Source organism: Xyrauchen texanus, chromosome 18 (assembly GCF_025860055.1).
Source record: "Xyrauchen texanus isolate HMW12.3.18 chromosome 18, RBS_HiC_50CHRs, whole genome shotgun sequence".
Taxonomy (NCBI): Eukaryota; Metazoa; Chordata; class Actinopteri; order Cypriniformes; family Catostomidae; genus Xyrauchen; species Xyrauchen texanus.
The window spans coordinates 14,441,054-14,467,030 of NC_068293.1; the positions used below are offsets into that span (position 1 = coordinate 14,441,054).

Below are 25,977 nucleotides of genomic sequence, written 5' to 3' on the forward strand. Positions count from 1 at the left end.
GAAAAACTCATTAAGACATTTTGTTGGGGTAACTGAGAAGGGTTGAGAGTTAAGTACTTAACCTAAAGAGGGGGTTGGGTGTTATTGTGTTTGAGGAACAGAGTAGACTACTGTCTAGATTGTCTTTACATGTTTTTCATAAATTGCTCCTTTTCCTAAATGCTTTACATTTAGATGCACAATAGATCAATTACCATAATGGTTTTGGTCAATGTTGTTTATGTATTAGTTAGATATGGTATTGGCATCTGATTAGGCTAATGTTGGAAGTCTTAAAATGTATTACATTTATGAATAAATATTTGATTTTGATTGATGTAGTTTATTTTATTCAACCAGTAATTTGTTATGACGGTGGTCAATGAAATTGAAAAAATAAATAAATAAATAAATGGAAATAAATCTGTAATTTTCTATACTTTATACTGAGAGTCCAAGCAGTCTCTCATGTGTCGTGTTTGTGTTGCCATGGATACCGACATAATCTCACACTCTCCTCTTGGTTGAGACATCCAGGATAAGCAACAAAGTCACCATTGTGAGTAAAGAAACAGATAAATACAGCTCTACACCAAAACAAACCAAGCTACTGTACAGCTTTCCTCATCATTTGTAAACAATGTTGCTAATCGCAAAATGGCAGAATATCTGTTGATTGTATCGTTCTGTCATTAACCCGCATAGAATCTGTACCCGCCACAGATTTCTTCAGAATTGGCCTGTCATTTATAAAGTTCTAAATATTCATCACCACCTGTTTGTTTATCTATTCCATTTTTTTGGCTAGTTTAATTATGCTTTCAGCTATATTTGAAACATATTTTACTTTGTTTAAATTCATTCTTCCAATTATGCTGCAGAATCAATGCCTACATAATCTAAATAATCTTGTAATCGCTACTGGCCAAAAATGTCTGTATCGGTTCATCCCTAGCTTTAATAGCTTAGCTTTGATGGCTTTTTATGTTGTTGTCAGAAGAAAAATATTGAATCGAGAAGCAGTTCTGGTTTTGATGTCTTTGATTTGGCCTCAAGAAAACTATTTCAGATAGTAATCTTCAAAGTGCAGATTCTTAGTAACTTGAGCAAACTGTCACCTCACATGAACTTAATTTGAAAGGCCCTGTTAATGACCAGATGTTTTCACGGTCGAACAGATTTACTGTCTAACTTACACCAAGAAATGCTTTCTCCTGACTGACTAAGACATCAGGCTGAGACAGCACAGCAGTCTTAATGAAGACAGATACCTCCCTGTAGGATAAAACTATGTCTCTTTCTCTCTGTCCATTCAACCTGTATATCTTGCTCATCCCCCTCCCATATCTCCCACAGGCCATGAATTCCATCTGTTTTCTTTAGACATGGTTTAGCCCTCTCTCTCGACATGTCAGAGGTCACGCCATCTTAAGACTTATGTAATATTCTGCAAAAGTGAACGGAGCATAACGTAAACATGCCTGATAATTAATGCAGAGTGACTTCACACATAGGGAAGACTTTAGCATGTCTAATGGAGGGGTGAAGAGATCTTTCCTGAGCATTAGCAGGTCACACACTTGCGTCTTACACCAACACAAGGCTAATTTGCCCCAGATTGCATGCCATTCTCTTTACTCGGACTTCACAGTGCTAATTTGACCTCCAGCGTGTTATTGGAGAGTTCTTCTACATGTTTGTTTTTGTTCTTTATTGTTTTGTTTAGTCTGAATGTGATAAAAGGAGACAATATTTATTTAGTTTGGATTTTTTGCTAGTCCGTAGACTTTCTATGCTATTTTGATGATGACTGACAACAGCCATAAACAGTGATGAAGGATAAAAGAGTAGCTGTCCCTTGAGTTAATATATGAGCAGTCTGTTCTCAAGCAAGCATAAAATGTAATACCAGGTCCATCATATACTTTACATACAGAGCACAAGCTTTTACTGCCTGGTACATAGTAGCCTATGGGGTTTGTAGCTGTAATCAATCTTTATATAACATAAATATTATAACTACTTCAGTCAAAAGACTTGATATTAAGGAGCAAGTGTAGCAAATACATATTTTGGGTGATATATATTTTTGTTCTTTTTGTATTTGGTTATTAAATTAGGTTTTATTACAATATTTTGAGGTTTTTTTTATTTTATTTTTTATTATTAAAAATGTTTATTACTTTGTTTGGGTTTGAGAATTATGGTTAGTTACAGTAAAGGTACATATATAATTTATTTGTACAAATAAATTATATATTTTCCTTTACTGTAACTAACCATAATTCTCAACCCAATATATATTTGTCAAATCAGTTGATATTTGGCCATTTTGAGATTGTCAATATCAGGCCATGACCTCGGCTGCAAAGTAAAAAAAGTATTATTTGTCATTGTTGTTAGTTTCATATTCAACCAACAGCTTCAATCAAATGTGCATTTTTGAGGGGAAAAAATTAAAAACCGTCGAAAATAAATATTTAATTTCAGCAATTTTGCTATCATTAAACATTTTGTATTTTAGCTTGTGACATTATACGGGATCATTGGCTGCTCGATATTGGTTCAAGCTATTTAATGAAACACATATCAGTCAACCACTAGCCTCTATGTGTACTTCTGACTGTGTTTAGAATAAGGCCACATGGTATAGTTGAAGTTACTGTTTACAAATGCTCGGCTGTGGCACCTCCATGTTCTTTCAGCAACCCAGAAAAGAACTGCCGTCAATGGGCGCTGATTGCCATCAGTGTCATATTGAATGTTGAACAAGTCACATTTAATTATTTACTGTATGTGGACCAATACTTTAAGTCTGATGGTAGCTTTCATGTTTATATGGCACAATTATCAGGCTTGTATTAAAGGTATGAATGGATGGGTGGTTGGATGGCTGGATCAATAGATAGATACTGTAGAGATAGACAGACAGACCATGTAGGCAAAAATATCCTACATATATTTCTTCACTTTAAACCATAATCCTGAAACCTGAAGCGTTTGACTTTTTGAAACATGGCAGTGGAAGAGTCATATTTTATATTCATAAAGATAGCCATATCTGATTGGACAAATTGGTAATATTCATCATGAAAGTGCTACCTGATTAGTGGAAAAACTATAATCAAACCTTACCCTACCCCTATACCTACCCCTAAACAACAGGTAGTGCTTTCTTCATAAATATGAATGAGTTTTCCCCTGCCATCCTACATTTCGGAAATTCCGCCTACTGCGTTGAAGAACCCTGAAGTGTGGTTGTCTGCTGTGTGACATAAAGATAATTACATCTACAGTTATTTCAATTGCTCTGCATTGCAGCTGTGTTTCAATGTTTATTAGTGTTGTGTAGAACCACAAAGAGACTGTGCAATGTCAGCAGACAAATATACTTATTCTCTATCTCTTATTCACATACCTAAAACTCAGCCCCTGTCCCTTATGTGGGATATTATCTCATTAAATTTCAGTTCAGAGTGGAGACATTGACCTGTTGTGTGTTCATTTGAATCTCTGCTAACATATTGTCTATCATTTGTCTATGCCTGTACAGTGCGCTGCAGTGCTGTAATGGGCTCTTGTGCAGAGCCAGCGGGTGAAGGCTGCGGGATTAATACTCTTGCCTGCCGTTACTGCTGCTGCTTTATGAGTTTCTCCAGCCTGATAGCCTTTATCACCGCCAGCCAGAGTGCTGCTGTCTAGCGTTTTGCCAAGCCGGTTGTGCATGTGTGAGTTTTGTGCTAGGGTTGGGAGGGCAAAGGGTGGACAAAGAGTTTGATGGAAGGCAAGCATTTTCCTATATTTACATACTAACACTTTATTTGTCCTATAAGTAAAGCAGACATGGCTTTATTGGTGTAGAGCAGGGGCGTTTTCTCAGAGGAGGCAAGGGAGGCATTGACAAAAAGAAAGAAAAATAAATATTACAAAATATAAGATTAAAAAGTGTGGGAGGGAGGAAATGTCTCTGACTATCTCACTAGATATTCAACTTAATGTCATTACTTTCTGTATTTAGCAGCACAACTTTCCATGACTAGTTGCTGGTGGTTGCTGTGCTCTCTATATTTAATCACTGTCCCTTTCAAGACAAATCAGTTCACACGGCGGCCTTCTTTGGAATGCCCTTGGGCATGCTGGGCAGCTATTTCTATATCTATGGACACCAACTAAAGCGCATGCACATTATCGAGTTGATTGACAGGCAGTTTCTGTATCTAAAAGGTGATTGGCTCATTAACCTGTAATGCGTGACTTCTTTTTCTACATCGTTTGCTGTTGGGCGTTCCAATTTCTCCCATTCATTTTTAATACCAGTGGCCCATCTCTGCTTAACTGTCTCTGATTAAGATGATGATTTATGCTGTGCTTTCTTTCTCAGGGCAATGGGCCTGCACATTCGAGGCGTGGAGGAGAACAGTCGCTCAATGAGGGAAGGCATCTTTCAGGACAATGAGTGTATCGTTAAAATCAATGACACTGAATTAATGGACAAATCCTTTGCCCAGTGAGTCCCCGAGTCGAACCCACCTTCTGCCTCACTCTTAGTATGCCTCTCTGCCTCACCTTCTGTTGCTGAATCTGGTCTCCTCTCTCTCTATGTCTCCTCGTCTGCAACGTCCTCATATCTCTTCCTTTCCTTCCTGTCTAGCTACTCATTTTTAGCCCTACCTTTTTATGCCATGGTTGTAAAAACAGTCAGTCTTCGCGGTGTCCATTGTTGCACTCTTCTGTATTATTGCTCTCAATTCTGGACTCACGGCATCCAGTAGTCATGGATATTTACAGCACTATACTTACTGTATGTAGCAGATCTTCCTCTTACAATGCATTACTGCAGGTTGTCGTGCTGATTTAAGATGTGCTAGCTGACTAAGCATTGGGTTAGGGGTTAGATTTTCACTAATATTTTCAGGTTTGCTATAGGTTTTGTTTGTAATTCACGAAAAAAATGGGTTATTATTATGTAAATAATTGACTTTACTTTTTACGTTTACATTTACATTACGCCCTGACCAGACGGGATGCGGCAAGTTTTTTTTGTCGACACTGAATGTGAAACTGCTGCGTGACTTGACACTTTACAATAAGGTTGTATTAGTTAAAGGGATAGTTCACCCAAAAATTACAATTCTCTTATGATCTATTTGCCCTCATGCCATCCCAGATGTGTATGACTTGCTTTCATCTATAGAACACAAACACATTTTTCAGAAAAATTATCTCTGCTCTGGAGGTCCATACAATGTAAGTGAATGGTGTCCAGAACTTTAGAGCTCCAAAAAGGAGATAAAGTTAGCATAAAGGTAATCCATAAGACTCCAGTGGTTTAATCAATGTCTTCTGTTGTTTTGGGTGAGAACAGACCAATATGCAACTCCTTTTTCACTGTACATCTAGTCATTGCAGTCTCTTAGCTTGATCATGATTTTAAGCTGGATTACACTTCCTTGTATCTACTACCTAATGCAAAACCAGTTGGATCACCTCATTGATTAAAACATTGATTAAACCACTGGCGTTTGATGGATTATATTTATGCTGACTTGATGTGCTTTTAGCAGCTTCAAAGTTTTGGTCACCATTCACTTGCATTGTATGGACCTACAGAGCAGTTATATTCTCCTAAAAGTCTTCATTTGTGTTCTGCAGAAGAAAGATAATCACACATTTTAGATGGCATGAGAGTGAGTAAATTATTATAGTTCATTACCATTTTTTAAACCCTTTAAGACCTTGGTGTCTCAGTTGAAACATTTCCCAGATGTTCCAGGGTCATTACATACATTATGAATACGTTATACATGCATTTCTCTGCTAAAGTAAAATTACTCCCATCCTGTAGAAGGTCACATTCATCTTATTAGGCTGAGGATGGATGGATGGTTTTGAAATTAAATAACTTTACCTCGATTGCTTTGTCATTTGTAATGCATCAGACTCATTACTCATAACCCCAATTATGTTGTCAGCATAAATGCCAGAGTGAGTTTTTTCTTAACTAAGATTATTCAATATATTAATGAATTTTATTTCATCATGCTACCTGCAAATAATATTAAACATCTAATTGATTGTCCCTTAATTGCTAATGCTTTTTCTTTTTCCTGCTTCTCTTATCTCTCTTTCACAGAGCACAGGAAATATTCCGGCAAGCCATGCGTTCACCCATCGTTCGTTTAGAAGTCGTTCCTGTTGTTAATAAAGATCGCTACGAGAAGAGTGTGATCGGTCATCTCTTTAACTCAGAAAACCCTGACACATCCATACGGACCAAAGACCCTCCGCCCGTGAAGGTGAAGCCCATCGTGCGTCCTTTGGAGTCCTCGGAATGGCAAGCCGAGCTTCAGGAGTCTAGCAGCAGTCTTGAGAGTCGCTCTCTGGGCTCCCCATTCCCCCAAAGCCTCTCCCCCAGCCCCAGGGGCAAGAGTGGCGATAGCCCCCTCCTGAAAATGAGCATGGGACAATCACCTCTGCAAAATCAAAACAAAAAGGCTGGGAAAAGACTCAGAATTGACCTCAAGAAAGGTAAACAGCTGTGTAAGATGGTATGAGATGAGATTGATATGTTGTCTGGTATATATTGTATTATTATTTATTTTTCATTTATGCAAGTGATGGTTTCTTGCAACCAAAATCAATTGTGATTTAGTTTCACATGTCTGTTTTCAGTGCTATAACTTTTAGACCATGCACATTACCTCTATTATGATTGACTATTCTCTGCGGACCTGCTTTGCTCACACGGTCATTCAATATGTTAATATGGCGTTAATTTGTAAATGTAATGTTAGTGACATCACAACTGTGATGATTTCTGAAATTAGACATTTTTTTGCAGCTTACACGGTGTTCTTTTTAGGTGTTTTTCTGTCCACACTGAATTTTTGCTGCCAATCAGAACAAATGCACTTTTTAAAATGCTTCTCTCTCCTTTACTCCAACGATCAACTTTGCAGTCAGTGGCTTTGGCAGTCTAGCCGAATTGATGCGGCTATAATTTCAGGCAGCAAAGTCTATTAAGTTCTTATTGATCCAGCATATAATGATATTAATTAATTGCTGGAACAAAAAAGTTCTGACTGTAAAACGATTGTGCTAAATTACTAGCATAAAATTCCGCCTGACCGCTGCAGCTGGGCTCACTGTTCCACATACTGCCTTCAATTTGTATTGTTTGCCATGGTCTGATACAAACTATGTTAAAGAACATCCACTGCCCCTCAGGCAGTCTACTCTGGAGTTTTTTTCACTTCATGCTCTGTCCATCATTTTATCCTGAGCCCCGTCAGGGACAGGACTGGAAATATCCACCCTAAAGACGTGCCTCCTGTCACACTGGGGGGCTATATCCTGTTCACTAATCTACCTATCAGTCATCGTGACAGCATCAAGACCACCATCAGAAGCAATATGCACAGGTCAAGGCAGCATGGTTTAAATTGAGCACCACCTGTGGTTGAGAGCAGCCTGCTCCTTTAATATCTTCCTTTTGTCTGGTCTGAAAGGAAAATCATGGAATTAATTATTTAAAAGAATAGCCCCCCTCCAAAATGAATTTGTTGTCTCCCCCCAATGGCATATATTGTAACCAATAACAGTTCTAAAGCCATATGTGTTGTGTGAGAAACAGGATTAATTTTAAAACATTATTCACTGATAATCTTCTCCTCCTGAAAATGTTGACTTTAAACAATTATTTGGAGCTTGACAACCCCTTGTCACCATTATAATTTTTTTGTCCTATCAGGAAACCACTGTTGAGGTTGCACTCATACGGCTAATTATGTATCTGTTATGGGTCAACTTGTTTTTTGCAAAAAAAAAACAACCTATAACAATGGAAGAACTGTATGATTTCTATTATTATCTCCTTCAATTATGTTCTCTTTTGCTTACGTAGACATATGAACAAGCTATCTCCCTTTGATACTTATGCACTCTATATCTCTTTTTGTCGGTTCCTTTCGCTCTGGCTCTTTGAGATGTGCTCATATGTTTAATTAAACTTCAGTTTCTGAAGCCAGGCAGCTCTAATCTCAGTTTCCCACAAGGTTGGCCTTTATCAGCCTGACAGGCCTCAGATCTACCCATCCATATGTATATAGAGTAGTCTGCTAAAAGTTCTTCATATTGTTGGTAGAGCCTCAGCCAGTCTAACACCTCTCCTTCTGCTGTTTCCCTAGAGTCTTTAAGGCTTGATGCATTTATAAAACCGGCCTTAGAACTTGCATTTGGAGCATTGTATAGACAGATTATGTAGCTAAAATTACATTTTTCAGATGTTTTGCAAAGTTTAAGATTTCTTAGGTTATTTTGCTATTGGTCAGCAGTGTAAACCCAATCTACTGAAGCAAGTGTCGTAATTCGTAATGTGACAACTATTTTTATTCAGTAAAGCAAACAAAGAAATGTCAGTCTAGTGCACATTTTCTGTTTTCCAATTTGTTTGGTGATTTTTTTATTTTATTTTATATATATTTATTTATTTTTTAAACTAAATGTTTATTTAAATCTGTTTATTCAAATTACATCTTGGCTGTCTTGTTCTTTAGATTTTAGCATTAGGGTTGCAACTAGCGATTATTTTTATAATCGACTTATCTGGCGATTATTAGAATGATTATTCGGACTATTATTGAAACTATTAATCATTAGCACTTAACCGATTATTCAGCTTGTGCCCGACTTAAAAGGTTGTAATAAACATGCTTACTAACAATAAAGAGTATGAAATCATCTTTTAGAAATACCTATAAATAATATTCATTGAATTAAAGGGGAAAACTACTTTGATTTCTATTGTTTAATTACAAATTTCACTGCAAAAAATTATTTTGTTATCAAGTGTCTTGTTTCTATTTAACAATATCTAAAAATCCTTAAAACAAGATAAATTTACTTGAGAAGCAAAATATAAGATATTTAGACTTGCTTTAAGATAATGTATCTTAAAAATACAGTAAATGTATTTTGATAAGTGTATTTTTTCACTTTTTCATACTTCTACCAGTGCAGTAAAAACAAAATATTCTCGTATTCATGATATTTGCTCTGAAAGCAAGTATAAATAAAATATCTTATATGTTGCTTCTCAGGTAAATGTATCATGTTTTAAGGATTTTTCGATATTTTTAAATATTTAAATATTATATAAAATTCTCTGATAAAACTTTTTTCTTCTGCAGTATAGCTGCTGAAGTAAATGTACATAAGGAGGTTTAAATATTTATATTAGAAAACAAACCAAAAAAGACAAATAAAAAAAAATATTTTATAATGGGCTAAGAGTACACCCTCTCACCTTTTTGTTCACTTGATTTCGATCCATCTTTAACTCTCAAAAAACAAACTCTTCTTTATGGACCTGCGTTTCACCGATTTTCTTCACCATAAGACACACACCGTGACACTCATATTATATAATTCACTATGTCACGAGCAATCAGTATAAACAAAACCTAGCAGCAGCAAGAGTCTCCGCACGAGACAGCGTATCAGCCGTCTCTTGCGCTATTTTTCGCGCGACTCATATAAGCGGCTCTGACCGCACAGACAAATGCCAGTTTCAGAGTTTGTGCTTATTTATACAGCCCACTTACTTATTATTTGAACTTAAATAAAGTATGCATTAAATACATTGTTTAACGGCGCAGTGTTTCCTTTTTATACGCTCTGCTTTATTTCACAATGACACAGCTTCTGTATTTACTTATTTATTTAGCATTTTTGTTTGCTAATACTCTGCTATCTACATCACCTTAATCTTTTTTAAAGTTTGGAGTGCGCCTGGACTGTGAGCTGTTCTTTCGTCCTCTCCTCAATCAAGTGTGAGCTGAAATGCTGTTCTCCTGCATCATCATTAGCGTTTCAAAAGATCTCGTGTTGTGTTATATGAAATCAAATGACTATTCGATTTTTTTTTTAACATTTCTAATCATTTCAGCCCTAATCAGTATTGGTTGATGACTATACAAGTATTTTAATCAGCTTTTTTATGTTTATCAGATGGTTGTTCACAAATAGGAAACTTTAGTGATAACATCCAAATCTAATCTCTGGATAGGTCCAGAAGGTCTGGGCTTCACTGTTGTGACCAGAGATTCTTCTGTGCACGGGCCCGGCCCCATCCTCGTCAAAAACATCCTTCCCAGAGGAGCTGCTGTCAAAGATGGCCATCTGCAGTCAGGTGACAGGATCCTGGAAGTGAGTTTCTTCTCTGGACTATAATGATATACTGCTTTAAATGGACATAAAAGCACAGAAATCGCTCTCATCTTAAACCTGTGGAATTACAGTATAATTTTTTATGGTGTATGGCTTATTAAATATAATTGATACTTGTTTATCTCACTTTGTGCATTCTCGCAAGCTAAATATAAAATAATTTGAATGCTAATGTGTTGTTGCATATGGAATCCATTACAAACAATTCAATGCGCACATGTGTGTGTGCTCAGGTGAATGGTGTGGACATCACAGGTCGTACTCAGGAGGAACTGGTGGCCATGTTACGCAGTACTAAGCAGGGGGACAGTGTGTGTCTGGTTGTGTCAAGACAGGAAGACATATTCCTGCCGCGTGAGCTGGTAAGAGTCTTCTGTAACTACAATGCATCTACTGCCGCTCTGCAGTCATCAGTCCCTCAGTAAACTCCATCTTATACACCTGCTCTCTCCTACCTGCTGCTTCAAATAAACCATTCTTAAAGCCTTTTCCTCTCTGGGTCTTTTCTTCATCTCCAGCACAGGATTTACCAAAAACACAATGCATGCATACACAAAAACACATTAACGCTACAGGTAGGTAGGTTGTTTGGGAAGATGAATTCAATAAGTTTATACAGAAATCAGTTTTGCAGTTGAAGGAGTGTACACTCTTTACCAGTTATACCATTATAACAAAAACTCTACAAAAATATGTCAGTAACTCCGATTCTCAGGAACCTTAAGTAAACACAGTAACAGTTCTGAGTTAGAGTCTGGATGAATGGAAGTTGTAATGACTTGCAAATCAAGTATAGAAGTGTATTGTTAAATGAATAGGTCTGAATTATCCTTGCAGAATATACAAGATGTTTATCATTGCATGAAAATTCCAACACAGTATTAAGTAGCAAGGGGATTTAAAATTTTGAGCAGGATGATTTCTGTAAATGTTATTATTTTAACTTGTGGGAGATATGTACATATCTGTGATGTAGTTTCTGAAGGGCAGTAAATAAAAAATATATATATATATATTTATTTTAGTAAAGGAGCAGTATGTAAGATTCAGAAACCCTTGTTATTAATGACACCGTTAAGTTAACTGCAGCCAGCTACATGTTGCTCGTGCTCGTGCACACACTACATAGACTGAACTTGATTCACCGGCATCATGCTGAAAGATGAGGTAGCATAATTAAAATTACACAGTTATGATTGTTTTACTAGAAACTTTGAGACTGTTTATTGTATTTGACTCTCCAGTGCTGGAACAGGGCTGAAACAAAGTGTGGATATAGGTCTGACTATGCGAGACTTTAGTTTGAAGAAATCACTTTTCTCTGCATGATACATTGACTGCATTTATACGATAGCCTATGTCGCCGTTAGCTAGCTAATCAGCTTTATCAATAGCTTTTACCTAAATTTGGTGGATGATAACAAGAGCTGTTAATAAAATATACTGTACATTATAAATTAATTGACACAATTCATAACTGTCATTTTGATATATCGATGCGCTATTGTTTTATAATAATAGATTGTATATATTTTCTGTATAACCAAGTTACATTACAATAATGAATGGAGATTTTTGCATTATCTTGAACATTGTCAAGCATTCATTTCATGCGTTATTGTTGTTTACCTTTCTGAATAATTACAGATTAACATTGACATTAACCTCACTTTTAGTATAAAGAGAAGATCGTTGAAATTATTTGAAAGTTATGAAGCAAGGAAGCTTACAATTTGTCATCTTTAGCAGGCAAGATCAAGTTAGCTAAAATTACACAGATCAATCCTTATGGCACTATAATTCACATGTTTTGCAGTTATGTAAACTTATGCCTTCTACACACTACAAGACTTTCAAAGATGTCAAATCATGGTACTGTTCATATTACACAACTGTCTGTCTTGTAATGCAAGTCGTAGCATTTTCAAATTACACGATGAATCGGCGACAGGGGTGAACACATTACAAAACATTTCACTATTGACGAATCCCCGGTGACTCTGCCTGGACTCCAAATTACGTTTCACAATAGAGTACACGTGAGAAGTGATACGAGATACAAAAACAAATGCATGATCATCTGTTATACATTTCAGAATATGATGTGTATGTTTTGAATCGCCTAAAGGCATCATACATTTTATTGGTTACAATATGAAAAAACAGGTCCAGATATTTAACATCCTAGATATCTCGCTGACATCGGCGTCGCGTCAGCGCTTCTCTCAGATTGCGTCTTTGACAATTCATACATAGTGATCTTTGCTCACGGGAGTGAGCTACGATTTGCATACAATTTTGTGCTTTTGTCGGCTATCTCCACAAAACTGTCGGCGAGTGAAAATCGGGCTTAAAATCTGTAGTGTAAACTCGGCATTACCTGACCATTTCAGATAAACTGCAATTCAGGGTCAGTTTTGATCCCCAAAACCGAAAGAAGATCCGTCAGGAATCAAATGCCCTGCCGTCACTCTAGTTTTCGCTCGACCACGATCATGTTCCCGCTTAGCCAGATTGGATTCAGTAGATAAATGTATTTTTTGTGTGTGTGTTTGCTTTTGGCTTACTCTGAGTTTGTGTAGGAGTCGGTGTTGTGCTGGGAGCCGGCCGTTTGCTGGATTCCATCTCTAAGATAACGTTATTTAGTGTTGCAGTTTGTCGTCGCTGTTGTATAGCGGAAGAGAAGCTACTGTCTGATGCAAGGCTCTCGGGAGCATGCATAAACTTCACATCCTTTGGATTTTCTTGGCAAAAGCGAGCCACTCCCTTCGCATGAAAATCAGTCTACAGGCTACTCATTTTTTAAGTTGCGTTACAAGCCGTTCACACATTGGCAAAAAAAGGTGAATATTACATGAAAAATCTTATACATATTGCACCTTTAAAAATGATCTTTTATTAATTATTTGTGTACATTTTGCAAGGGGTGTGTAAACTTGTGCACTCAACAGTATAAATTAGGAGTTTTGGAGCTGTTTTGACTGATTTAATAAAATAACTGGCTTATAGAATTAATACTTTTCTGACCAATGGATGATACAGGTTGTGGTATGTTTGGTTTTATGTTTACAGCCAGTAGAATGACATGATATATTTGTTACATTGTGCATATGTGCATTCACTGTATTACATGAATATAAAATATATATATATATATTTTTTTTTATTGTTCTAAAATCCAAATCAGTTCAATTAAGACCGAATCGGCTACTGTACATTTACACAGCCTTACATAAACTTGACGTTATAAAATAAATCACTAAATGGTGAATTTCTCATTTTACATTTAGAAGTCCTCTTGAAAGGTTACAGTGTGTAATTTCAAATGATGTTTCTCAGTTATCCAGTTTGTAAGATTTGTGCAAAAAAAAGTGTCAGCTCAGGCAGAAAACACTTCAAAGCATCATCTCCACAAACATTATCTCATGGAATTTACTTCAAATGTAAGTGAAGATACTGTATAAATGATAATAAATCATTGACCCCATTCTTAAAAAATGCCAGATACAATACAGTTTTACTTGATTTGTAATGACTCGTTAGAGTTTATAGGTCGACTAACTTTAATGCACTTTCTGTAACATTCACAAATAGCAAACAGATTTAAGCACTTATTGTATATGCAATGTTAACGATGGGCTGACTGTTTGTTTGTGCATTTATTTTCAGCACAACATTAGGCAATATGTTTTATTTATAAAATACTAAATAAGGTTTACAGAGTGCTTTAGGCATACAGGAATTGAACAGTGAGACAGTGTATCAGAAATTAAATAGATCAATAAACTGCAAATGAATAATTTATTTTGCAGTAGGCATTGTTTAGAATTAAACTACATTTTAAAAGTAGCAATTACTGAATCAAAAGTGTATCTGAACTGTTCACCTTGGCAGTCAGCATTACAAATTATTATTATAATATTTTGCTATATTTAAATTCATAAACTTTTCTCCCCAATTTGGAATGCACAATTCCCAAGTCCTCATGGTGGTTTAGTGACTCGCCTCAATCCTGGTGGTGGAGGACAAGCCTCCGTGTCTGAGACAGTCAATCCACACATTTTATCACGTGGCTTGTTGAGCGCATTACCACGGAGATGTAGCTTGTGTGGAGGCTTCACGCTATTCTCCACGGCATCCACGCACAACTCATCATTTGCCCCACGTAGAGAGAACCACATTATAGTGACCACAAGGAGTTAACCCCATGTGACTCTACCCTCCCTAGCAACCAGGCCAATTTGGTTGCTTAGGAGACTGAAGTCACTCAGCACACCCCAGATTCAAACTCGCAACTCCAGGGGTGGTAGTCAGCATCTTTACTCACTGAGCTACCCAGGCCCCTAATTTCATAAATCTTAAAATATTAATAAAAAAAAAATTATGTTTGACATTATGGTATAAAAATTATTTGCAGTAGGGAACAGGTCTTTTTTTAGTCTACGTTTAGCTATACCTACAAATATAACTGACATTAATATATAAATGCACCTTAATACAGTGATACTGTGGTATTTTTTTTTGACTGTTGTCATACCGTAAAAAATACATTACCTAAAATACAATTCTCCCCTAATTTTAAAATAATTGATTTTGTCTGGGTGCTGTTGATTCAACAGAGTCACAGTGCCATGAATAGCAGTGCTGAATACACTAGCACAAACTGGCATGAGCTTCCAAGCTTCCATATACAGATGTGTTCAAGAAATTATTTTAACTTGCTTTCTCCCATTCAAATTGCTGTGTGCCTCGTAAGCTTTCCCGAGTAGTAGTTGTTATAAAGCGCACGCTTTTATCCAAAGTGATTTGGGCTTGTTATAGGTACAAATTTCACGAGATGATATGATAGGATGCGGTAGCGTGCACAAGTGGTATGGTCAAACTTTTTCAAGGAATAAATAACACAACAGTGTCTGACATTGGCAACAAAAAGTTGATCTCTATAATAAAGTAACATAAACAACAGCACTGCATTTATTTTGTTTGATGTTATGAGAAAAACACATAAGAACAATGTTCATGCTTTTTGTGAGCAAAAATCATTTGTCTGCACTCAATTATGTTTGTATAGCTCTTTTCACAGTACAGTTTTAAAGCAGCTTTTTAGAAAATCATGCCTTTGTGTTTTATATCCCCTAGAGAGCAGGCTAAAGTGCCTATAGCAAGGACAAATCTTCTTTCAGTGTTATTTATTGGTGCAGAAAAAAAAAATCTTGAGAGGAATCTGACCTCTGGTTTTACGATATATTTACATAATCCAATATTATTTAGCCATTTGAGCAAAAACCGATCAGCACTTATGTTACTTAAGAGCGTCTTCCTCAGTGTCATGCTCCGTGTCATCTGGGAAAGGTGCAACTTTGCTGCTGCTTTTTCCACCGATTTGCATTGTGATGTCGGTGTAAATAAAACAATGTTTGATGTACTGTAGCACCGGGACATGGCACCATTTTTTGGCAAATTCGACAAGCTGTAATGCTACAGCACAGTCTACTTGCTGCTTGCCATCAATATTCTTGCCTATGTAACGTAGATCTGTTGTCTTCTCTCTGGGAGAAGACTGTTTCGCAGATCTCAATATTGCACTGCTTGGTTTTAATTATACTACAATGTGTTTATGTATCTTACAAAACATACAGTATGGTATTGAATCGTGAGCATTGTATCATCCGATTCAATACAATATTTTTTTACACCAGTTAAAATCCAGTTGGATTAACCTGGGGTTCAGTGGGTTGCTCAAGGGCACGGGTGTGATCACAGGGAACACTCCTTGTGTGCTTTGAGCCTGCGGTCGTCATCTTTAATTACTGAACCAAAGCACCCCTATGGCTTAAATGGAGCTTTTAAAAATACTAGCCAATGATTGACTGGCATAAAATGCAAAATAAATAAATAAATTGTCTTTATATGGCAGTGTACTTCATTAAGGCACTTCCTGTGCTTCAGACTGACAGGAAATAGTGGCATGTTATTTGGGTCATCTGTAGTAATATCTCATGTCCCTTTGGAATGCCTCTGTACTGCCATGGCTATCTCAAAAGCCTGTCGGCCTCTGTTTGCTGTCTTAGAGAAGGTCATAGTCACGCTGTAGTTCCTCAAACCTTGAGGACGGGAAGTCCTGAGTTCCTGCTTTTGTTTCAACCCCTGTTAGATGTGTAAGCAGGCTTGCTTTTGTCTGTTAGGATGTTCAGACTTTTTCACCTGTCACTCTCTCTCTCTCTCTCTCTCTCTCTCTCTCTCCTCCCACTGACTTCCCTCCCTTTGTGTTCATCTCTTTTCGTCTGTTTGATACCTTTCCTGATGAACCTTGCGACCCACACACCCAGCCAAACATATTTGCACACACCCTTCTGCCCACCTTGTAGTCTGACTTCCTGCTCTTATCCATGTTTGTTGATTCAGTGCTGGGCAGGAACTTGTGCAGGAGGTTGGGGTGCTCCTACAGGAAGTGCTGGAGCATGCAGGACTGTGTGAAGTCAGGGACTACAACTGTGCAGCTGTGTGCTGGCTCTTCCTGTATCTCCCTCAGCATAGTGCCCGTCACTCCACAGTCATCCAAATTCTGTGCGACTCAGTGCTTTCTGTAAATAACCAACCGCTGAGAACCACGCACACTTGACTATTGCCATAGCAAAGCCACTCAAACTTTGCCCCCTCACAGGAAATTGGCAACAGCCTCCTTTGTCAACATCAATCGTGTATTTATTTTGATAAATTCACAGAGCTATGAGAGGAATTTAGGACACAATATTTGGTATCCGCAAAAACTGTTATAATATTTTCCCATATAACGGTCCTTACACTTGCACGCAATATACTGGAGAGTTAAAAATCCAGTTTGTTATAAATTATGTTAGTGAGCATTAATTACTTAATTTAATACTTGAGACATATTAGAGTTGACTAAAATTCCATGTCAATTGAGCTTCACTCACTCTTGTAAATATATGGATATGCACAAAACCAATGCTAGTTGCAAAGTCATTTTTAGTTGTATAGCGCCTTTCACAACACACATAATTTCAAAGCAGCTTTACAGAAAATCATGCCTTAACAGAAAATGAAACCGTAATATCTATGAAGTCTTAGATTGCCAATTTTGTAGTTTGATTAAATATGATTGTGAATTGTGTATAACAATTAAATAGCTAAAACTGTGGCAAGGAACACAAAACTCCATAAGATGTTGGTTAATGGAGAAAAATATCCTTGGGAGAAACCAGACTCACTGTGGGGGCCAGTAACCCTCTGGCTAAACAACATGGATATAATGCCAATATTAATTATTTGTGTGCAAGTGCAGACAAATAATGCCATGCAGTGCATGGTTTAACATATTTGTAAACTAAGTAAGTGTTAAAGGTCAGTGATTATACAAAGATCTTTTTTATGAACTGTAAGATTAATGGTAATGTCTTTGAAGTTCATCCTGGATTAACTGCAGAAGTTCACATAGATGCAATTGTACTTTGTTAGTTGGTTGATGAAGGCTTTTGTTGGCAATGTATTAATAGTCTGTGAATTTCATTTTAAAAGTGTAGTCCATCAATAGACAAAAGTGATGCAGGCAGAGATCAGTGAGATGCATCACAATTCACCCAGCAAGTCATTTTGGTGGGGTCTATCCTAAGTCCAAAGTTCAGGCAGTGACTAAGTATCTGTCGTCTTATGGTTAGAGTACTAACAATTAGATGTTTTGCTAATGTGAACTGTGGTGAATAAAGACAAAATTGGATTCAATAATTTGTTTTATTTAATTTAGATGCGTACATATTTAACTAATTAACTAATTAATCACACATTTTTCTGTGATTAAGCGCAGTACATGATACATTACAATACACATTACAAAATCATCATACATAGATTTACTTTATACTTTGTCTTAAATGTGTATATGTGTGTGTGTGTGTGTATATATATATATATATATATATATATATATATATATATATATATATGATACCAGTGTTTCTGTAGTACCGAGCACCAACTCTATCTGGTACCTGCGTGCAATATGAATGACACATGACTGCTTTAAAATGCTCACAGGCTTATTTTGAATGTGTTCTCTGTTACTCTTTTTCCACTGAAATGGAAAATTAATCCAAGTGACATGTCCTAGTTTGATTTATTAAACCGCTGAATGCTGCAATCTTAGTGTGGATGTTATAAATCTGACCGCTCATACTCTGTAAACTCCACAGACATTGAGAATCATTCACGTTGTATCAGATGGCTGAGCAGAGCACTAATCTTCTGTGAATCACGCAGCACATGTAAACTATATATTTCTATAAATAAATCGCAGCATTTGTGCTTTCATCTCAACTTATCTTTATTTATAAAGCATTTAAAACAACAGAGTTAACCAAAGTGCTTCACAGTAATACAACTTAAAACATAACTTTTAAAAATTACTACATACACAAACACCAGTAATCTAAAACACAAAAACAAACACTCCAAAACGGTGTCCTACATTTCATTGGTCAGCCTCAAAGACCAGTGTATAGAGATGAGATTTCAGACATGATTTAAAAGTCTTCAGTGATTACACTGGGCCATACCGCAAACTGTTTATCCAGAAAAGTGAAGTGTTATGTGCATGTGACGTAATCGCATTGGCACTTGAGAACTGAGGCACGTGAGTCACAGCCGGAAATGCAGCCCTGCTTAAAAGTGAGGAGGAACACTACAGAAGCTTAATAGGTTTCAGTTTATATCTGTATTTATCTGTTTCTTCACTCACAATGGTGCGTTTGTGTGCTCATCCTGGATGTCACAACCCGAAAACATTACTAGGGCTGCCCGCAAATGTTAGTCGATGAGAAGAGTCTTGATCGACCAAGTTTTGATTGGTCGGTTGGTCACAGAAAAAACAAACAAACTCCACAGTAAACCGAGTGTAAAGCTTGTATAACAGTGTAAATTTGCTGTCCCCTCAAAATAACTCAACACACAGCCATTCATGTCTAAACCGCTGGCAACAAAAGTGAGTACACCCCTAAGTGAAAATGTCCAAATTGTGCCCAGTTAGCCATTTTCACTTCCCGGTGTCATGTGACTCATTAGTGTTACAAGGTCTCAGGTGTGAATGGGGAGCAGGTGTGTTAAATTTGGTGTCATCGCTCTCACACTCTCTCATACTGGTCACAGGAAGTTCAACATAGCACCTTATGGATCTGAAAAAAGAATTGTTGCTCTACATAAAGATGGCCTAGGCTATAAGAAGATTGCCAAGACACTGACAGTGACTCATGTCACTTTAGAAGACATTAATTTAACAGCTGCTGTTGTATGGATGATATTTATGCTGACTGTCTGTGATTTTGGAGCTTCAAAAGATAAATCTCTATTCACTTTAAGTATTTTAAGGAGCTAAGGCATTTTTGTATTTTTCTTCAAATGTGTTTTGGTGAAGAAAATCATACACACCTGGGATATCATGAGGGTGAGTAAATTATGAGAGAATTTAAAACTGTCCCTTTAAGTGTACATAATCAATGCATTATTAGACACTATTCATACAAATATAAAACATTTTAATTTGCTGAAGTTTAAAATCTCAAATCTATTATTTTCTCAGGCTGCAGCTTGCTGAACGGCAACATCTCAGTCTCTGTTGTTCACACGCTTGGTCTCTAGTGTACAATTTCACTTTTGGTTCAAATGAAATTGAGTGAGCGTTTTTGCACCATGCGAAGAGATACAGCAGCTTGCCCGTATCACTCGCAGATTTGCAGGCAAACTCTGCCTTTTCTGTACAGTAAATCTGGTCCCTAATTTGTTCTGCCCAGTATATCCCGAAAATGTATATATGCCAATGCTATCCACAGACAGTTTTGGAAAATACTGAATTTTCATCCCTTTGTAAAACAAAATGCCTGGGTTTGTTTCTGGCAGGCAGCAGATGCCCTAATCCTAAACCCACACTAATCCGAACATGTAGCGCTACCAGGAACACTCGAGACAACTTTATCCTATCGTCTGAAGTTTTAGGAAGTATAAAAAATGGATACTGCATTAATTTTGTTAATTAAAATTTTTTGCACATTAACAAATATTAATCACAGAAATTAACAAGTTTTCAACAACAACAATTTCCCAGGCCTAGTACACACACACACACACACACACACACACACACACACACACATACACATATATATATGTAGGGTTGGGGAGTAACGAAATACATGTAACATATTTTAAAATGTACTCTTAATCCAGATGTATTTTAATAATACCAGAGCGTCATTCAGTACATGCAATTGATTTGTTTGCCGATAACTTGTTTATCGGCCTATTCCTAACATTTGCCAAAGAAAACACTTTATGCTTAAAAACCTTCTATTCTTTGGGGTAAATGATGACAATAAATGTCTAATTTCTCTGTATTAAAGCCAGTTCACACTTGTTCACACAATGTTCTGGTAAATTCTCTAGTGAATTAGGCCTCTCACTGTTTAATTATGGCTCTCATATGCTGTGTTGAATGCTCTACTCACTGCGTCGTTGCCTCTGATTAGTTATTATGCTGTATGCAGTGGTCTGAGGCATGCCTGCAACTCATTACCCACACTACTAGTCACTACTTTCGCTCTCACACTGGAGATTAAAATACTTCATTGGACCATAATACATTTATAAGATCTTCAAACAAACAAAAAATTTGTCTCATTATCTGTGATGATTGTAATGATTTTATTTGCTATTTGGTTAGCTAACATTTACCAGATTCTGTGGGCAATATACCTATTGAGCTTTGAATTACTAAACAGCTTCTTAGAGTTTGCTTGACATGGATTGACGTCTATGTGTGTGACTGAACTGTCTGGTCTGACTCAGTGAGATTAATGTATGGGAAGAATAACAGAGAGGGAAAGATGACTATAGATACATTTTAAGAGCAAAAGCTGAATGAGAGAGTGATTGAAATGTATGGAAATAAAAACGGATGAAAGAGATAGAAACACTGATAGAGGAGTGACGAATGACTAGGAGACAAATAAAAAAAGGGTAGAGAGAGTGAAATAAAGGGTAGAAAGAAGGATGGTGACAGAGGGTGGAGAGACAGTCGTCATTCTCACTCTAGGTAAAAAAAAAAAAAAAAACGCTGAGAAGAGAGAAATATAAATTCGGCAATACGAGGTGAAATGTAATAACTTGAGGAATAATGCAAAAATAGAAGGAAATATATAAAGAAATGGAGTAATCAGATATTTGAAATGTGAGTGTATTGGTAAACTGATATATTTAAATATAAATATATCTTTCAAGTTGGCTTATTATTACAACATTTTATTTACTTCATATTCTTAAAAGTTTTGGTCTATAATATATATATATATATATATATATATATATATATATATATATATATATATATATATATGAAAGTCCATTTTCACTTAAAATGACCAAAGTAATGTAATCTGTTAAGCTATTTCGATTTCTGTGTTTTGCAGTATCTGTAAATAAAATATTGTGTGTGTATATAATAGTAATAAAAAAATCCTCTACACTGCCTTTATTTATTTTTATATAAAATCAATCATGACTTACTGGAGAGCTTATTAATGACCACAATTATTGGAAATAAGTGTGCTGTTAATCCAGATGGCCAAATTGGCCTAATATTATTACCTTCTTTTTTTTTTGCATGGTTTTGATAAACACATTGAGAGTTCAGATGGGAAATGATATGGAAAAGATGGAGTAATATCATTGGAAAATGACCCAAGCTGGACTCCTGCTAAGGTTGCCTGCATATAAATGTCACCCATAGAGGTCTGCACAGGCCTTAAAATAAAGTTCGAACCTGACCTGAGACCTTGTGGCCTGTCCTTACCTGGCCTGAACAGTAGTAAGCCTGAACCCGAAATAGCACAATCTTTATAATTTCTTCTCCAAGCAATTATTGTTGCAGTAGGCTGTATTTTATATAAGCATCATAGGCAACATTCATAACAGTATTGTAACTGTAAACATACACAATTTAGACAAGGCACAGCAGCCCATCAGCACACAATGAAGGAAAGAGCAGAAGGAAAAGAAAAAGTTGTCTTTCTGTTTATCAAGCGCTACAATTTGGAATAATCTGGAATAATGTGAAACAATGTAACAGACACGTCTTTGCAGCATAAACCTGTTCAGAACGTTGAATCGTTTTGACACCTGTGCATAAAACAAACAGCAAATGAAACAGAACACAGGTGTCTTGACACCTCATTTTTGAAACTTAAAATTCTTTTTGACTTGACCGTTTCAAAACAATGTGCTGACACTGTAACAGCGAGACACAGTTCAATAGCCAAAGATGTCTATCTAGCATGTGTTTACAAAGGAAAACAATGTAAAAACAAGGCACATTTATGCAAAAAACTCTGCTCTCTAGATATTTGCATTGGTATTGGAAAACCCATATCACCACAAGCCATATGACTTCAGAGGCTTCAGACCGTAAGAAGGTAGGGGAGTTTGATAGAGAGATCATGCAGTGGGAATGGATGGACTGGTGAAGGCTGTCTAAGAGAGATGATGACTTTTCTGCACAATGTGTTGATGTCTCATTGAAAAACCATGTGGTGGTAATTCGGCAATGTGAAGAGGGGAAAGGACAATCGGCAGGAGCGCTGCTAGCACTAGCAGCATAGTGTCTGCCATATTTATACCTGCCAGGTGAGCTGTCACCAAAAGCGTCTTACAACCTTGTGCCCACTCTTCAAATACCCCACACCGAGGACCTCACTCACCCCTTACAGATTCAGCCCTAATCTCTCTAAAATAGCATGGACCCCCATTGGGGGACAGAGCTCTGTCTGCCACCCCTGTAGGATGAAATAGTAATAGTGGGATTAGATATGACTCCATGAACAAAGGGGAAAGAATGGGTACTCGTATCCTTTTCGGTTTGTAGTGTTTCTTCACGACAGAGGCAGATTAAAAATGGACAGTGGAGCTTGTCACAAAAGACCCTCGTACCCCTTCAAACAGGCATCTTTGTGTACTTCAAAACAGCCTGCTAACAATGGCAACAGACTGGGTAATAAGGGGCCTGACAAAGCCTTATCTCTCCCATAAGAACTCCAGCTGTGAAGACGAGTGGTTAGCACTTGTGGTAGTGTTGTTGTGACAGTCTTCCTCTTTCTAGCTCATTCTACTCAAAATAAGGAAGTCGAACTGCTGGCCTCTCCACTCCTTAATCTTCAGACCTCCTTGTTACTACCTACATTGCTTCCCTAATAAAACTTTGATGTTGGTATCACTGGCCTCTGATGTATCAGGGGCCCACAAGGCCTGGCTTCCAGGCACAAGCTAAAGACCCCATAAGAAGAGATGTTTTGGCCTTTTTGGTAAATAAAGCAACTTCCTAAGCAGAAGAGGACAAGGGTTATGGACATCACTTCTTTTCACAGACCCCTTTCTCTTTTACAACTTCATCCTCTCTCAATGGTTTGCTTTCATCTCCACTTAAACAGAATCCATTTACTCATGGACAAATTGCACTCGTCCCTTCCTCTTAGCCATCCGTTTCTGCCTTTAGCTGCCCATTGGCTTCCATCGACAGGGTCGTAGAGATGTCCCTTTGTTTAAAAGGTTGTGTTTGTCTGTACTTGTCCTTCAATTTTATCCCAGTGTTTCCTTTAATGATGATGTGGTTTGCAAGCTGAATTGTCCTTTCCATATGCATGCGTTGGGTAAAAAGTGCACTTTAGCATGTGTAAGCAGAGAGGTTGATTCATGAGACTCTCGCAACCTCAGCTCACAAAGACATCATGTTAAAAGGGGAAATGTATTCGGCTCTTAGTGAAGACGCAATTGGGCTTGATGAAAGGCACAGGATATTTATTTATTTATTTATTTTTTCTCCCCATTTCTCCTCAATTTGGAATGCCCAGTTCCCAATGGTCTCTAAGTCCTCGTGGTGGTGTAGTGACTCACCTCAATCTGTGTGGTGGAGGATGAAGCTTAGTTGCCTCCGTGTCTGAGACAGTTAATCTGCGCATCTTATCACGTGGCTTATTGAGCGCGTTACCGCATAGACAAAGTGCTTATGGAGGCCCACACTATTCTCTGCAGCATCCACGCACAACTCCCCACGCGCCCTAATGAGAGCGAGAACCACCCATTATAGAAACCACAAGGAGGTTAACCCATGTGACTCTACCCTCCCTAGCAACCGGGCCAATTTGGTTGCTTTGGAGACCTGGCTGGAGTCACTCAGCACGCCCTGGTTTCAAATTCGTGACTCCAGGGGTGGTAGTCAGTGTCAATACTCGCCGAGCTACACAGGCCCCCGGTGTTTGTTGATGTTCAGACCTAATTAGGATCAAATGGAGCCATTTGGTGAAATGTAGTCCATACTTTTGGCTTTGTTTAGTAAAAGCCAGAGCGAACCACCCAAATGGTGTCATCATTTGAGAATGAGAGAGGATGTTTAAGAAGAGAAAAGAGGTCAAACAGGAATGAGGGATCTATATTTCAAAATATCAAAATATTTTGCTTCAGTCTGTTAAAAAAAATCTATATTTTTGGTTAATATATTTAATTATACTTTAGGAGGGAAAAACTAAAAAAAGAGCCATTAGGTCAATGAACACACTTTTTTCTATTTGGCCAAAATACATTTTGTCCGAACAGATAGACTGCTATGTTTTTTATGTCAACACAATGGAACCAAGGTACACTATTCCCTTATGTGTTAAACTAACACTTAATTGTGGATCTATGATGAAACCAGAAGTTCAGCACTTGTTGCGCAAGGCACCAATGTCCATTTAAAGTGATTGAGGAATAATTGATAATTGTTTAAGATCACTAAGTTTTCAATCGCAATATACTAAACATAAAGAATAGTAATATTATTGCACTGCGACCTTGGCATTGACCTAATATCGTATTGCCAGATCCATGTTGATTCCCCACACTTAGATAGGGTTAGGCATAAACAGGAGGAAAGGATATATGTTAGGGTGTTTTGAGAGAAATAGAGAGTGTATGCTGTTGGTGATTGTGGGTACAAGTGTACAGGTGGAATAACTCTGTCCCACACCTTTCTCTACCATCTGCTGCACTCTCTTAATGCATGTACAGAATGTACTACAAAGACATTTTACCACCACCACCACACACACACACACACACACATTTAGTGCTCAATTCACCACCTGCTCACTGCTGAAAGGCGGTAGAGTGCTTCTGGAATGAAAAAAATAATATTTTAGAAACATGCTGGAGATATACAGCACCCTCCTTTGCACAATGGCACGAGTCATCTCTTTCTAGCAAGATTTGTTCCCAACAGAACCAGGTCTTTGATCCATGCCTAATAAAATAATCCACAAGCTTGAGTCATGTGCTTGTGAGTGTATTCAAAGGATTTGATTATCAGTAATGTCGAATCAGCATCACAGAAGATCTTCTTATCTCTCCACAAAAACGTAACCAAGCATTTCGACTAGCAGCAGCACAAAACAAGAAAAGAACCGATTATTCCCTCCATTCTCAAGAGTTTGTTTCCTGGCATGATTCTGACATCACAATTACCTCATAGGCTCAGGACGAGTAGATATCCATCTGGCCATTTGTCTCACAGAGTTCATGACTGACCCGTGCAGCTTGCCGACACTCAATCACACCAGATCCTCTTTTTCCCTGAAGATCTCCAGCATGCTGGTCGGCCGGTCAGCTTCCCCACTCTGTTTATCCAGGATTTAGCTGTGCTAACCGACCTGCTGTGGCTAATACCAGCCCAGCTGCATT

At 37.4% G+C, this 25,977-nt stretch overlaps 1 protein-coding gene across 3 annotated transcripts in view; it reads left to right on the forward strand.

The window, feature by feature from the left end:
- Positions 1 to 25,977, forward strand: part of LOC127658564 (partitioning defective 3 homolog B-like) — a 460,995-nt gene that overhangs the window by 208,791 nt on the left and 226,227 nt on the right. For all 3 annotated transcript variants that reach the window (XM_052147919.1, XM_052147921.1, XM_052147922.1), the window contains 4 exons: positions 4,361 to 4,486; positions 6,113 to 6,507; positions 10,046 to 10,185; positions 10,440 to 10,568. In XM_052147919.1, coding sequence (XP_052003879.1) covers positions 4,361 to 4,486; positions 6,113 to 6,507; positions 10,046 to 10,185; positions 10,440 to 10,568 — 790 coding nt within the window. The remainder of the gene's footprint in view (positions 1 to 4,360; positions 4,487 to 6,112; positions 6,508 to 10,045; positions 10,186 to 10,439; positions 10,569 to 25,977) is intronic.